The following is a 17,495-nucleotide window of genomic DNA, read 5'->3' as shown; positions in this document are numbered from 1 at the left end:
GAGTTAAGCTAATTAAGAGATCAAACACTTGCAGGAGTGCTGCAGGTTTGGTTCCAGTGTTAGACAGTGGGAAATTGATCAGTGAAAATCAATAACATTAAGCATCTGCTTACATTATCCATCCAATGATAAATTCTAACTGCACAAGCTCTCCGCAAAGTTTTTTAAAAGCATATGTGCATTATAAAGCAGATTTTTAAAAACAAAAATAAGATCTACTTTAAGTTTTTTTGATCTATATGTTTTTTCTATGAAAGGTTTGTTAGGTTTTTATCATTGTTTATTACAATTTATTTCAGAGATTTCACTGCTACCATGCATGATCCTGGGTGTCAACAAACAGCCATAATATTACTAAATCAATACAGCTTCTATGGGTAAGCTAAACTCACAAAATAAAAAGCAAAAATGGAAATTTCTGGAGAAACTCAGCAGGTCTGGCAGCATCATTACAGAGAGAAAGACAGTTCATATTTCAAATCCAATGATCCTTCTGCAGAAATTATAGGATGTAGGAAAAATCAGAATTTATCTTGATGACACGGAGTTGGGGGGAGGAGGATAAATGAGTGAGTGGGTAGGTGGGGATGAAGCCCAAAGAACAAAGAGAAAAAGTTTATCTAACTTTTCCCTGCTCTCTCGCTCTGACCTCTGTTTCCACCTATTCACTTATTCTTCACCAAACCTCCACCAACGTCATCAAGATAAATACCAATCTTTCCTACTATCAGTTCTGAAGAAGGATCATTGGACTTGAAATGTTATCTTTTCTCTCTCTAAAGATGCAGCTAGACCTGCTGAGTTTCTCCATCAGTTTTTGTCTTTTGTTTCAGATTCCCAGCATCCACAGTTCTTTTATTCTGGGGATGAAAGAGAGATGTTTAGATCATATAACTTCTGTAGAACATTTTGACCTGCTGACTCAATGGGCCAATCAAATAGTTAAAATTGAACTCAAATTCCTGGATTGTAGTCAGCAGCAAATATACCAAGGTACTACTATTGACTGAATATACCGCAAGTTAGCATATGGATGGAATTAAAGAATTATTAAAAAGATGTTTTCAGTATATTTGGTTTGAAGGAGTTAAGGAATGTTATGGTTTTGAAAGAGAGCAATCTAACAACTTAGTCAACATGCAGGTCATATCCCACCACAAAAATGCAACTGACCAAAATTTTAGCAAAGAACTCAACAATGTCTCTGCATTACTGTAAATTGCATTTTCCGTGAACCTATCCAAATGAACTGCAAAGTTATGCTAATATGTGTTTCCTGCTATGAACATAATCCCCACAAAATATGTTGTGACTGCCCAAACATGATTTAGTTTCAAACCTGATCCCAAGAAGTGCAAAGACATGGTAACTTATTCTTCCATAAAATGCTTTGTATTTTAGGCATTAGACATATAACAAAAAAAATTGAAACATTAAGTTTGATTGTTCTGTTAATAAAATTTATTTGATTCCAAACCACCCAGAAAATACTGCAAAGCATTGTGCAAAACAAAATAACCATCCAATCACAAATTTACATTTTACTTTAGACAGAAATCCAAGCAAAGACGACTGCCAACAGAATTACAAAAATAACCTCATTTAGCACAGGTAACTAATCACCCACGTGTTGAATTACTTTCAAACACAACAAAAAACTTCCTCCACCAGATTTAATGTTAATTTAAAAGATGGCAAAAAATCTGTCTTTCAAAAAAATTTAACAAAACCCCACTGACCATTACAATGCCATTGTCAATCATCACTGATCCTAGTAAAACTCCAATTCAAAAGGATTAAAACCACAATTTGTCAAAGTTACTTATAAATCTCAAATGGCAATTGTTAACACCATAAATTCAGATGAATTAATAAGTGCACACAACTTTATCTGAACCCAGTGTGGGAGACATACTTTCCTGCATCTATATACCCTCAGTTTATTAATACATTAAAGTCAAAAGCTCCGAAAATCCAATGAGGTGGGCCAGGTGCTCCAATATTTTTAAGGTGACCTTGCTGGGTGGCATGATGACTGACCCCAAACAGTCCCAGAATGTTGAACGTGGCTCACTTGGTTCTAAAATCACTTGTAGGTCCCACTCCACTAAGGCCTCAGCTTTGCCCACAAACCAAAAATTACAGTACAACCTGATCTGGCAGAGGAGTGGCATTTCAGATAGTGCCCACCCATTGAAATAACCTCAGTGAGATATTTGAATTTTTCTTCAGAGATCCAAACAATGATCTTAGCCTGGAACTGCAGATGAAACCAACTTCTGCCATTTGTGACTGGGGAATGACTTATGAATTCAAGCTTTGCCATTCAATAAAATCATGACTGATCTGTTTTGTGTTTCACACTCCATATTTCCATTTATCTTGAATAATATTTGAGTCTCTTGACTAACGAGAATCTACCTCCACCTTAAAAATATTCATGGCATTACCTCCATCATCTTCTGAGGAAGACAGCTTACACAATCCTTAGAGAGAAAACATTTCTTCTAAACTGTCTCAAAAGGGCAACCCTAACTCTTAGACAGTTTCCATAGTTTTGGACTCTCAAACATTTTTTGAACATCCACTTTGTCTGGATCATTTAGGATCTTTGTCGGAGTAATATTTTAATATCTGCCATTCTTTATGATCTGTTCAAACATCTGACCTGACACCTATCCTTGCATAATTGTGTGCTTCTTACTTAAGCTTGATGCTTTCCCTAACTACTTCAGCAAACCACGGATAGTCGATTCACTGATTTCCCCCTTAGAACATTTCCTTATATTAGAAAAATATACTTCTGACTTTTCTGAAATATCCTCTATGACATCTGCCAATGCATCTCAAAGTGATCTGTCCCGTAAGTCTAGATTAGCCCAATTCACTTCAGCCAGGTTAGCACCCGTGCCCACAAAACGGCCATTATTTAAGTTTAAAATACCAATCCTGGACGTACATTTCTCCCTTTCAAATTAGATGTGAAATTCAATCGTATTGTGGTTCTTACTACATAGGATTCCCTTGATTTCACATCATTAATTAGTCCTGTCACATTATGCAATACCAGCTAGTATAATCTGCTCTCTGGTTGGTCCCAGAATGTGCTACTCTAAGAAATTCTCTCTAAATTGATCTATGAACTCATCCAGGTCACTTTTCCCATCTAATTTTTCTACTTTATATAGATGATTTTAATCTGTCTTGATTATTGCCACCTCTTCATCACAAGTACCAAATATTTAATAAGACCATAAAACACAAGAGCAGATTTAAGCGATTCAGACCATCGATGTGCTGTGCCATTCAATGGGATCATGGCTGATCTGATAACTCAACTCCACCTTCCTGCCTTTTCCAATAATCCTTGATTCCTTTAATGATTAAAAATCTGTCTATCTCAGCCTTGAATATACTTCATGATGCAGCTTTGTGAGCACTTTGCAGGAAAGAATTCCACAGATTTGCTACCCTCAGAAGACATTCTTCCTTATCTGTTTTAAACCCCTTATTCTGAGATTATGCCCTCTGGTCCTAGACTCTCCCACTAGGGGAAACAACTTTTCCTGTCATCCCTTAAGAATCTTGTAGGTTTCGATAAAGTCATCTTTCATGCTTGTAAACTCAAATGAATACAGGCTGAGCCTACTCAACCTCTCCTCATGAGAGGGTTATTCTGTATTTGGTATCAGCCCAGTGAAACTTCTCTGGAATGCCACCAATGCTGGTATATCTATGCTTAGATTAAAAAAAAACCCAAACTGTTCACAGCATTCCAACAGTGGAATGACTAGTGCTGTGTAGTTTTAGCAAATCCTCCCTACTTTTATACTCCTTTCCCTTTGAAATAAAGGCCACCATTCTGATTGCCTTCCATATTATCTGCTGAATTTGGATCTGAGCTTTTTGTGATTCATGGATGAGGATTTCCAATCCCTCTGTTCTGTAACTTTATGCAGTCTTTCTCCATTTAAATAATATCAAGCTCCTCTATTTTTTCTGCCAACGTACTAACTTAACATTTTCCTACTTTACATTCCATCTGCCAAGTTTTTGCCAACTCACTTAATCTGTTGCGATTCCTCTGCATCTTACATTGTGGTTACTGTTATGGAGCCAGTCGACAACTCCCACAAGTGACTTTATTTCCCGTAATGTTCCACCTCTCCACCCAAACCAATTCTATATCTTGATTTACATAACCAAGTTCATCTTTAACGATTGCACCAATGCCTTTCTTTTTAACATAATTCCCTATTCTTCTTGAATGCTAAATACCTTTCAAAATTCAGGACCCAAACATTGTCATCCTACGGCCACATCCACCAGATCATATTTATATAATTCACTGTGCAGTGTCAATTTGATAATTTTGTTAATTCATGCAGTCACTGTCATACAGCACAGAAACAGATCCTTCGGCCCAACTCGCCCATATTGACCAAGTTTCCCAAACTAAATTGGTCCTACTTGCCATGTTTGGCTCATATCCCTCTCAACTTTTCTTATTCATGTACCTATCCAAATGTCTTTTAAATGTTGTAAATATACTTGCAGGTATCATTTTCTCTGGCAGTTCATTCCACGTATGAACCATCCTCTGCGTGAAAAAGTTGGCCCTCAGGTTCTTTTTAAATCTTTTCCCTCTCTCCTTAAAAATATGCCCTCTAGTTTTGAATGACTTCACCCTAGGGAAAAGACCTTTGCTATTCACCTTACCTATACCCCTCCTGATTTTATAAACTTCTAAGGTTTATACCCTCCTTCGTTCAAGTGAAGTCAGTCCCAGCCTATCAAGCCTCTGCCTATAACTCAAAACCTCCAGTTGTGGCAACATCCTGGTAAATCTTGTCTGAATCCTCTCCAATTTAATAATATCCTTTCTACAGCAGGGTGACCAGGACTGTACTGTTCTTTTGTTATCTTTGTAATACCTAACCTTGATGATTCAATGATTAAAAGGTGGCATTGTCACTAGTGTATCCTTCAGTAACCTGGAACTTCCTAAGCCCAATATACAGAAGAGCAACCAAGAACTGAACAACAAATGATTTTAAAAATCAAAATGTTTCCAGGACTAAACATAAAACTAACTAAGGGTGAGCTGTTGGTGTATCCTTAGATTTATTCCCTGTCCCTCCTGTTCTCTACACTTCATTTCCCATATTGTGATTTTGCTCTCCTGTCTTCACTGCATCCTTCGATTTGCTGCCCCTACCCAAGGTGGAACCCGTATATCCACATTGTTTAATTTAAAGCCCTCCCTACTCCCCTAGTTACACAGTTTGCTAGAACACAGTCCTAGCACAGATCAGGCGCAGACTGTTCCACCAGCAAAGCCTTACATTCCTTGTACTGATGCTCCATGAACTGGAACCCACTTCTCCTACACCAACCTTTGAGCCTCATATTCATTTCACTAATTCTATGTGCCCTTTGCTAATTGGCACATAGCGGAGGTAACAATCCAGAGATTCTAGTAGGCAAACCACCAGCAGTGATTCACTGGGTCCATCAGAGTGTTAATGTTAAGGAAATAAAACACGCAACATCATAAATCCCCGCACAACCACAACGTCAATGCTTTGTTTGGCACTATCAACAAGGCATCTCAGAAAATGTCAGGTACAGTCAGGATAAAGCCCAAATGTGCAATACCTACTTAAGAACATAGAAAAGGTTTGACGAAGCCTAATTTTCCATTACAATCTCAACTGATATCCTATTTCAGTTACACATTCCTGCAGTGTGCCCACATTGCTTAGGTTTAAAAGTCTTTGATTGGATGTGTGTATTGCTGGCTAGGTGTGCATTTATTGCCACTTCTTTTAGTATCAATAAATCTATCATTCTGTGTTTCAAGTATATTCAACAATTGAGTGCCCACAGCCCTCAGAGATAGAGATTTTCAAAGATCTACAATCCTTTCAGTTAACAACTTTTTCATCTCAGTCCTAAATGATCAACCCCTTATCTTGAGATTGTAGCCTCCAGTTCTGGATTTCCCAACCGAAGGATTCTAATGCCCAAAATCTACTTTGTTGAGATCCTTAACAGTTTTAAATACTTCAGTGATATCATCTCTCATTCTTATAATCTCCAGGTGATATACTCTTACATCTCTAGTTGTGAGATGACGATAATAGGGACAGTAGTTCTGTTCAATGACTGAAACTGACATAGTAACTAATACATTCTTTATTAATCTGGAATTTCCTAAACCTAACGCAGAGAACAGCAACAAGAGCTGAACAATGAATGATTTTTAAATATTAGCATTCAAAATATGTTTCCATGGCTAAATTATAAAGCCAATTTACTTTGGATCAAGTATTAAAAAATATGAGTGGTGATTATACACTGACCAAGGTCAGAAAATAACAACAACTCATTGCAATAGACTCCAAATCTTAATTTTGTTCTTTACCTGTGTAGATTCATCCTTCATAGATGATGGGTAGTGTACATGAGGATCACGTGGCCACTGTCCTGTGAGATAAGGTCCTGTTATGGTATCTAGAGAAGAGGTGCGCCGGATTGTACTGGAGGTTCTCATCTGTTGAGATTTGGATCTTTCAACTGTGAAAATCAAAAGAACAACTAATATTACAAAACACTTGATCTGATGGTCAGAATGGTCCCACAAATCTACTATAAAAGTCTTCATAGACATGTTAAACAATTAATCAAGAACAACTGGCCCATCAAGCATACTGCTCAATATGTACAAGCAAATACTTTGGGGTTAACAATGCATGGCTTAAAATAACATTGTGCGCACATAATTACTAAGAATTAACTACAACAATTCTTGCTCCTCTGTCACTAACATTGCACCATTTCAAAATTAGATGAAAAATAATTACTGGCGATGACAACATCCTGGTCCCATAAACAATCTGTCTCACGATTTTGTCTTCCTGCTCAAGGAGGCAATGACCTAGTAGTATTATCACTAGGCTATTAATATAGAGACCCAGGTAATGTTCTGGGGAGCAGTTTGAACCCCATTGTGGCAGATGGTGGCATTTGTATTCAGTAAAAAAACGGAATTAGGAGGCTGATGATAACCATGAAAGTGTTGCTGATTGCTGGGAAAAACCATCAGGTTCACTAATGGCCTTTAGAGAAGGCAACTGCCATCCTTACCTGGTCTGGCCTATGTGTGACCCTAGACGTACAGCAATGAATGCTGGCCTGGCCACTAATCCCAACAAACCATGAATGAATTTTTTTTAAAAATTGCAAACTTGTAAACTAAAGATTCACAATAAAAGCTATTTTCTCTTTCATCCTTCCAGAGCTCCCACCATCACTTATTTGTGTTAGTTCAAGACTGTAGCATTCTTCTCCAAAATGAGACATATCCTGCAAGCTCTTTCTACATCCTAGGGGTAACACTGTATAGTAGCCAGGCAAGAGAGTTTGTGCAAGATTTTGGTTTGAATGCCATCCATTTAGCGATTCCCAAGGGTCACAAATTAAAATACACTAAGTCAATTACTATAAAATTATTTCTCAGTTCAATTAGCTTCATTGCAAAGTTTAAGTTTACAATGTTATTCAGAAACTGAAAGCAAAAAAACCCAAACTTATATGGATATTTATGATCAAAGACCTCGTCAAAAAGACTCAATTATTTTGAATAGGCAAAGTAAATATTAACCAAGGGTACAATTATTTAATCAACTAGATCTGCCACTGGTAAATGATTCTGGCTCCCTGGGTCTTCTACAAATATCATGACATCACTGTGCTACAGGAAAAAAAAGTCTTCCAGTATATTGACACCTTTCTATTCAATGAGGAGCAAGAGACAAATATGCAAAGAAGCAGCCCCCATATTTTTATTTAAATCAGTTTGCATCTTACTGCTACCGTATAGATCACTGTATCTCCTCCACAGCAATAACCAGCATCAACTACTCTAAAGAGCTGCATCTTAGACTTGCTTTGAACTGAACTTTAAGAACAGTCGACACAATCTGGACAAATCACTGACATGCAAAATTTCACATCACCAAGAAAGCTTGGCTGTGAGGGGCTGAGTGGCCTACTCCTAGCCCTAATTCATCTATACAATAATGGTCCATATTATGAAGATGCCATCAAAGAAACTTGGAGACAATACCAGCATGCAGTAACAACGTTATAACTACAAAATTCTGTAACTGTCACTAAGTCTGCTTCACTGCCTCCACAGATTATTTACATGTTAATACACATAATCTTTAAGGATTACACTCTGTTATCATCCAGAACAAACAAATACGGAATTGACATTACTTCCATCATGTCAATTCCTGTGATGCTGTCAGCAGTAGGCCTTACATGGCAGAACATCACATTCACACATGGCAGAACATCACATTCACACATGGCTGATGATCATTTCAGGGAACAAAACTCATTGTTGCTTCATGTGTTTTGGCATGGAATGATCATTTTAATAGCACGGCCAGGAAAATAGGGATCAAACAACAGAGCAAACATTCAGAAAAAGCTAGGAATCATTTTATGAGAGTAAAAATCAAAAAGATAAAGTTATGTGCCACTGAGCAGAAGGAAAGAGATCATGTCCACAGCCTCCCATACAGAAAATTACCACTCTGAACTATTCTATCAGGGAAATTCATAGGAAAGCAAATACATTATCAATTGATAAAAGGAAGAGAAGGAAAGAAAAGATGTAAAGAAAGCCAAAGCAAAGTACACCAAGCAACTTTTGCACCTACACCTGCCACCAAAAAGCTAATGACAGTGGCATTGATTAAGCAGCTGATTGTCTTCTGAATTAGTATAGCAATGCAGCAGCCTAAAAGGGAATGTGTTAAACAGGCTACTAAAACAGAAATATTTTAGGTGTTTCATCCCAAATCAAGCTGATGATTTCTACTCCTATCATTCCCCTCCAATATTACTATATATATAGGAATATCATAGATCATAGAATCCCTACAGTATGGAAACAGGCCCTTCAGCCCAACAAGTCCACGCTGACCCAATGAGTATCCCACCCAGAGCCATCCCCCTATAACACACCTCATTTATATATCCCTGAACACTATGGGCAATTTAGCATGGCCAGTCCACCTGGTCTGCACAACTTTCGACTGTGGGAGGAAACCGGAGCACCTGGAGGAAACCCGCACAGACATGGGGAGAACGTGCAAACTCCATACACACAGTCGCCCGAGGGTGGAATTGAACCCAGGTCCCTGGTGCTGTGAGGCAGCAGTGCTAATCATTGTGCCACCGTGCCACTCCATGGGAAGACTTCCATTTTGTGAAACACAGGTTGATGTTTCTTTCCAAATCAAAACATCCCAACATAAATTTCTACAGTAAAAGCTAATTAAGGCCAGAATCAGAATGAGTTGAGCCCATTTCTCCAAGATATAGTTACTACAAATGTTTTTAAACAAAGATTACGAATATTACACTTGCAAGCAAAACTGCCTTGCAAGTTTAAGTGCATCATATTCCAAGTCCAGAGATCAGACTGCCAAATTAATACACAAGTGAATGTGTGGAAATTTATTGTTATGTAAAGTGTCACAGTATTAAAATTATACTAGTAATACTGTAAAAAGAATTGAATTCAAAACATATTTTCAATGTTTAGCAGAATGAAATGATATGCAATCAGGGAACTCAAAGTTGAAATGGTAGTACATTTAATTTTCAGCTAGGTGTTGACAAGTTTCAGCCTGCAGCTATACACCACCAACTCAGTCAGTTTCATGAATTCATAACTGGGAAGTTACATTAAATGAAGCATCACTCATTAAAATATATTTCATCCTGGTCACCAATAGGGATACTAATATATATATTTTAAAATAAGTCAATCTCTCATAATCAAAGAGAACATATGAAGGAACAAGCATGGCTGCAGAACCTTTCGGTTATGGTATGATGCCTTGCACTTGATATGATCTTGCGTCATGAAAAATCGCAAAAAGATAATTGAAATATCCCAATTAGTGATGATGTTATTTATAATTGGGATTTAAGCATTGTCATAGTTGCATTGCAAGGCACTCTTGTCTATCAGCCTGAACAACACTGTCAAAGGAAAAAAATTACAGTGATAAGTAGAATCCAAACAATATATAAAATTAATATAAATTTGTTTTTAACATGTTACATTGGGGATATTTAAGTCTGTTTTAGCACAACCTAATTACAGTATTAATAGACACAGCAATGCCAAGAACAGGAAACGATGGTTTGACTTCTGCATACCTGCACGTTGAAATTTCATGCAAACCCATTTTTTGTAATACTGCGCTCATTCAGGGGATGTGAGCAAGGCTGGCTGGGCCAGCATTTATTCCTCAATAATTGCACTCAAGGCAGCATTGGTTAGCTGCTTTCCTGAATCTTTGCGGTCCATTTGGTAGGTACAGCCACAGTGTTGTTCAGAAGGAGTTCCAGGATTTGACCCAGTGACACTGAAAGAATGGCAATTCACTTCCAAGGCAGGATGGTGAGGAGGTTGATGAGTAACATGCAAATGATTGCACTCCTTTTTATCTGTTGCCCTTGTCTTTCTAGATGGTAGTGTTCATGCGGGCTGCTAAGTCCTGGATGGTATCGAGCTTCTTCAGTGTTGTTGGAATTGCCTCAAGCTTTGGCACAACATCCACAAACATTCACTCTCTCTACCACTGCCGCTCGGCAGCAATGTGTACCATCTGCAAGAAGTACTGTAGAAATTCACCAGTCTCCTTAGACAGCACCTTCCAAATCCACTCAATTGATGAGTTACTAACTCCATGATTTCTAAACTCTGGCCTACTCCTGTAGCCACAGTATTCTTATGGCTGGCCCAGGTCAGTGTTTGGTCAATGGTAACCAATAGGATGCTGATAATGGGAGATTAAGTCATGGTAATGCCATTGACTATCAAAAGTCAGTGGTTGAATTGCCTCTTATTGGAGATGGCAATTGCCTGCCACTTATGTGGCATAAATGCTACTTGTGACTTGTCAGCCCAAGTGTTCTTATATTGTTTTTGTCTTGTTGCACTTGGACATTGACTGGTTAAGTATCTGAGGAGTTGAGAATGGTGCTAAGAACTGTACAAGCATCAGCAAAATCCTCACTTCTGATGTTATGATTGAAAGAAAGTCATTGGTGAAGCAGGTGAAGATAGTTGGGCCTAGGATACCACCTTCAGGAATTTGTGCAGAGATGTCCTGGAGCTGAGATGGCACTACAATAGCCCTAGCTGTGGTGTTTGACTAAATATATAATCCCACAGTGCATGCAGGAACAAGTACTTCATATGACCAAGATACCATTGAATTTGGCAGAATAATAAAGGACCTTGAACAGCTCCTGAATGATCCTGAATCTGTTTATCTCTTCTAAGCCATTCTCCTTATTGTATATCAAATGTCATACTTTGGAGGTTTAGCAAACTACGAAACGAATATAAAAGATTTCAAGCAAACAGACAGTATAGTGGAAATGACAGGCTGCTTATCAATGTTCCCTATAATTTGCAAGGCTGTGTGGCAACTCAATGTCACATGGCACTGTGAATAAGTTGCCCCCTTTAAATTACCACTCATGCAAAGTAAAACATTTTCAAGGGTTTGCACACTAATAGAGATTGTCCATGCACTTGAAGAAAATATTTACAGGTTTTGCTAATTGAATATAGATAAGTGTGATGTAGAGCCCTTTGGTGAGAAAGAAACAAGGAATTACTAGACACATAATGGAAAGATACCTCAGGGTTCAAATGTATAATTCCCAAAAAGGTTCAGGTACACGTGACAAGAATCAGCCATTCAGCTCTAAACTGTTTGACATTGAGTTACATCATTGTCAGATCTGTGCCAAAACTCCATTTATTTGCCTTTGTTATACACCCATCTGTAGCCTTATTAAACAAAAAAATCTGTGTGTAACATTAAAAATTTCAATGAATCCAGAATCCATGAATGCAGATCATATGTAATCTAGTAGAATGGAATAGACTTAAGGAGGTGGATAATATACAAAACTACTGTACCTTCTGCAGTACCCAAACTTTCATTGTTCTGCACTGAATCCCTAGACGGCTCCGTTCATCACCACTGTTGTGTGTTATTCCATTTTGTGCTTACTCCAATATTTTGTTTTCTTCCCCCCTCAAAATGCTTTATTTTACATGTTTACAGATGACTTCTAATTTTCAATCCTTGATGAGAAAATGCTGCTTGAGTTCACTCCTAATTCATCTAACTTTAATTACGCACTTTTGTTCTGGTTTCCCCAGAAGTGTTTTTCTCCTTAGTTTCTCTGTATATTAGTTTATACTTTTACTGTATAAAATCTCAAGTAGGTCATCCCTCAATCTTCTAAATTCAAGGATAAACAAACTATGTTAATGATACCTGTCCTCAGAATTTAACCCTTTGGCCCCAAGTGTATAGTTCTGATGAATGTGTACTATGTCCCGTCTAGGATAAACATTCTTTCCTGAGATTTGGTGCTGAAAACTGAATGCATTATAAAGACCAATAAAACTTTAGATTTTATCAATAGGGATATTAACTAGAGGAGTAATTTTAACATTTGAATATAGTCTAAATATTAGATAGATACTGTAATTGGTTGTAGCCACACAATTACAGAAGGGCCATTGAATTCAGAAACAAAGAGTTAAACAGATTCACCAGGATGAGAAATTATACTTATTAAAGATACCAGACACAATGGCAAACACAAAGGCTAAGAGAAGAGTTATGCAAACATCTTTATCAAATAAATTTGAGATAGATTAAATAATCTTTACCTAGGGAATCAGCAAAAAAGTAATTAATTTAAAATTAATCACCAAGACATTACAGAGAAAGCTTATGAGAAATGCCTTTAAAGTTATTGGGACTTTGGAGTAGAGGAGAAGGATACTGTTATGTTATTCAGAGTAAAGTTAGATCAAAGCAAAGGATGATACGTGATTCTGGGAGAGAACAGAACACTGAGGTTAGTTTTGGGTTATTCCAGCAGACAGCTGGGAAAGACAGGATAAGACAATGAGTTTTATTCAGAGTTGGAAACTTCTATTTTTCCCATATACATTGCTCTGATTGTAAATGATACTAGGCCAAATTATTACTGAGCAATGGAATTATGATATATTACCCCAATTATGACAAGGTCTGTCAATCACAAATTAGCATACAGGAATCTGGACTATAAATCTATTGACAGGTACTGTGAAATATCAGAAATTGCAGCATCTGTGGGGAGAAAGCATAAACTTCTCAGTCTGGCAACTTTTCATTACAACTGATAGCAACTAGAAAGTGTTATTTATGCTAAAGACAGGGTGGAGGAAGACGAAGTGAACAGATATGTTTTGCTTGCCACCTATCTGTTCACCAAAAAGACCATTTGTTGTTCAGAATAACTGACACTTGTCAAGGCCATGAGCTTATTAAAGTACAATTCGAATTTATTTTACAAAATCAAGTTACAAGTTTTTTTTTCCACTGTGCATGTCCAACCAAAATATGCATGTATTTCTACCCAAAGGAAATTTTAATCCAAAAATTCTATTTATTTAACCTGAATATTTTAACCAAAATAAAAGTGTCTTAATTCTGGGATTCGTACATAAAAACTAGTCCCAGTCATAAATACTTTATTTCAGCCAAACTCCGAGCAATATTACAAGATCGAGCGCTCAAATAGTCCTCCACACCGAAATATCTAAAAGACATTGACGCAACGGCAATATTCAACAGAAATCTGGAATGGTACTCTCGTCCCAGGAAAGAGAATGAAGCTGGAGCAAATGTAATCGTCCTAGTATAAAATACAGGAATGAAGTTATATTGTTGGCATCCCGGTAAAACGATCTCATCTGACTTTTTTTTTAAAAAATGCAAACCTTCCAAAGATTGCAAACAGAAATCAATCTGATCTTTAAACGGTTGTCTCTTCCTAAAATAAAGCAACCAACTGGAACAGATCCATACCTGATCCATTCCGTTCTGAGGAAGGGTCACCGGACCCGAACGTTAACTCCGTTTTTTCCTTCACAGATGCTGCCAGACCTGCTGAGCTTTTCCAGCAACTTTGTTATTGTTCCATACCTGAACTCGTCGCGTTATGGTTCAGCTCGTTTACAATAAACCCTGACAGACACAGTCTCTAGTTCCCACACAAGGAAGCCCATTTTCAGCACTGCCTTCCTTCAGTGGCTCCCGGCCCGCCACCTTGCTCACAGACCGAATGTGACAGCTAGCTGCAGCTTCCGAGAGAATCTATGACTTGCATTTATTTTTAATACAGGTGTTGACATTCATGGAAAGATCTGCGAATAGAGAACGCTGCGTAGAATACTAATTTGTATACAGGTATTTACAAAATAAGCATCAAATGCGCAATAGTGGTTTGCACAGGATGGCTGACGGTAATTGAAACTGGTCATTGTGTTAAAAGATGTACGGCACAAGGTGTCTTTTTGGAAACCCTCGGATTGTTGCACGAGATTTCGGCAGAGATCAGAAGGGCAACAGGAAATCAGAGACAACTAATGTCCAATTCATGGAAACCAGGTCAGGCAGCAACCGCGTTATGTAAACATTGGAAAGCGAACAAGCCACCGACTTCTCCTTAAATCGGAATATCTGGTAACCATAAGAAGTTGACCAAGTTAAGAGATCGGAATCTTTACAGATTTATGTAAAAATTGTTCACAGTTTCAATCATTATTAAAATGCAACTGGATAGTTAGGCTTTTCTGAGCAAAGTCCACAACTGCGTGTATTTCATGCAAGCTTAACGTTTTAGTTGGGTTTGTGGGTCGCCCTTTGCTACGGCCCCTGAATGAATTAAAATGCCACAAGCCCTCGGTCCATGTGTTACTGTCTGAATGCCAAGTACATTCGGCAGCTCTGCAATAAAGCAGCCCATTCTCCGGCACTGAATATCATTATCGCCATTTAAAATATATTCTCCTCCTACTTAAATGCACACATTGGAAAGGCCGCAAGTGATTAGAATCAGATTTAGAACCGCTTTTTAATCGCGCGCATGTGTATGGGCAGAGACAGTTAAAACTATTGTTTTCATTTCATTCATGTCTTTCTTCGCCTCCCCCTTCCCATTTGGAAAATTATCTAAGTTTCTGCATCAGCAGGCGTGAACCTGGAGGTAAAATACTAAGCCATAACCTCAATACCTTGGTTTCATTACTGCAGCTGGCTCGTAAACAACCTAAAAGCCATTGGGAAAAGGTGAAATTTTAATCTAGTGGTTAAAATAAATACCCAATACAATGAAAGTTGACATTAATCAAATCTAGAGCTGTGCACATAAACATAGATACCGAGCGGAATATAACACGAGAACGTTTTTGCCTGCAAATAGACAATCCAGCTTCAAAGTTCACCTGCACACAAAAATAGCAGCCATTTATGGTGGTTAGACGTGACTCCTTGCAAAACTAAGCACGCCAGGATGCAGACGTCATTTTCTCATTGTATCACAATGTACCTTATTTTAATTAAAATGTATTGCTTTATTTGACCTCTTCAAATACCTTATATTGTTCTTGCTGTTTTGAAGCAATAGTTTCCTTCGTTCGTAACAAAATACGAGCACTGGTGGGAAGTGAAAATCTTCTTTATAAATAATGGTTAAAAAGGCAACCCATTTCTCAGCCACTCTCCACCTACCACAACCACCCCACCCTGACGCCCCCCAAGTTACAGCATTTTACAGTCTTTAATATAAGGCAAAACTCAATTTGCTGTTTATCAGAATTTGGAAGGGGCAAATGGAATTCGAAATGATGGACACAAAACAACTGGGCAAATAATGAAATGCTGTTGGCATTTACAATGTATATGAATGCACTTTGTGCCGCCGTTTGCACTTGCTATCAATTACATTTTGACAGTGTAAATATAAAGTGCACGGTTTCTGAAACATAGAAGATAGATTATTTAAAGTGAGAAGGAAACGAACTGTTCTCAGATTTTGTCTTTGCAAGTTAATAAAGAAAACTGTTCATGTGCCCTTTATCATCGTTAATAAAACAATCTATTATTGCTTCATACATGGATATGGAAAGCTGACATCATGTAGTAGATCAAGTCCCAGAGAGAAAAAAAAATCCGTTCTGGGTCTCTGCCTAGCCTGCCCACACAGCTTCACCACCACCACCACCACCCCCCCCCCCCCCCCCCCGCCCCATGTCATTTACATTCCCTTCTGCATTAACAAAAAAAATCGCCAATCCCTGCAGTTCTTTTTTGTATCTTAATCACACGCAGAAAATAAACAATTGCAATTTCCTACACCTTACGTTTAAACAATACCGATCTCCCTAGTTGTATTGCTTCTATGAAGCTTTACTAACGAATACATGGACGTTTCTTTATCAATTGGTGGAAAAAATCCCAATTATCCTTTTCTAAACGTATTGACTCAATACACTTGTAATCTTTTTAGAAGTACCAACCTTTGTAAACATATTTGGATAAAAGAGTAGTAAATAAGCTGAAAAATACACCGCGTAATTGTACCGTTCTACTCTTTTAACTTAATAGAAATAACAATAGCCTGTCTCTTTGGCATCCTTCTATACCTTTATAAACAGGAGAGCTAGGGCTCCTTCTTTCAGGTGGGCTCCTACTGTCAGATGACCGCCTATGTCTCATCCGTCCGTCAGAGGCGACAATTGTAGCCGGAACCCAGAATGAAGAGGTGGGCGATGATGTTGGGGAAAGTTTCTGTCCGTTGGGGGTGGTGAATGTGGCTGCTGTTGAGGTCGAGGTGGTTGCAGTTGCTGTTGATGTAGAGTGAGCTGTGGCTGTTGCCGGTGAGCTGGTGCTAATAGTGCCGTTGCAGGAGGAGGAGCGGGTCGGGCTGTTATTGCCTTGTCTAAGCTGGAAGGGCACGGTGGCCCTGATGGGCTGCAGGCGGTTCGAAGTCGGCGAGCCATTGCGACGCATTCTTTGAGACGTTTGTTGTGACGACGAGGACATGGTGAAATCGCTTTAATACAGTAGCGTTGTTGATATTAATTACTACAAATGTATTGTTTCGAAATGCAGGAAGATCTTCACACCAGAGATCCCAGGTCGTTCAAGAATATGTTGGTTATTTTCCCAAACGATGTTCTGTTATGAGTGATTTATTTCCCCTCTCTCCCTCTTCTTTCCCTCGAATAGGTCCGGTTGAGATGCTGCTTGTTAAAGTGCCTCTAGTTAATCCCAAGCAGTGTGTCTCAATCATTCGCCTTGCTGTCCTCAACCTAGCTCTACGCATAAATGACAAGCCAGCTGCAAGCAGGGAATCCTGTCCCGCGCCAATCAAAGGGCGAGCTGTAGCTCAGACCGACAGTCTGGTGCTCCAATGGAACATGGTGATTGACACCTCTCTCGACCAATTGTAGGCAAAGAGCGCTGCTCGTGGTGACTCCCCACTTTATTGGCTGCTGGCCGAAGATGATGTTGTGATTGACATCTCACTTCCCCAAC

At 38.4% G+C, this 17,495-nt stretch overlaps 1 protein-coding gene across 1 annotated transcript in view; it reads right to left on the bottom strand.

Moving 5' to 3' along the window:
• glcci1a (glucocorticoid induced 1a) overlaps positions 1–17,360 on the bottom strand; it is a 126,951-nt gene extending 109,591 nt beyond the window's left edge. Inside the window, exons 1-2 of the mRNA XM_048608377.1 lie at positions 16,601–17,360; positions 6,428–6,579 (exon numbers count right to left, since the gene is read on the bottom strand). Coding sequence (XP_048464334.1) covers positions 6,428–6,579; positions 16,601–17,000 — 552 coding nt within the window. The 5' untranslated portion in view covers positions 17,001–17,360. The remainder of the gene's footprint in view (positions 1–6,427; positions 6,580–16,600) is intronic.
• Between the last annotated feature and the right edge of the window lie 135 nt (positions 17,361–17,495).

The sequence above is a fragment of the Rhincodon typus genome, chromosome 2 (assembly GCF_021869965.1).
Source record: "Rhincodon typus isolate 14 chromosome 2, sRhiTyp1.1, whole genome shotgun sequence".
NCBI lineage: Eukaryota > Metazoa > Chordata > Chondrichthyes > Orectolobiformes > Rhincodontidae > Rhincodon > Rhincodon typus.
This window is presented reverse-complemented; position numbering and strand designations above follow the sequence as displayed.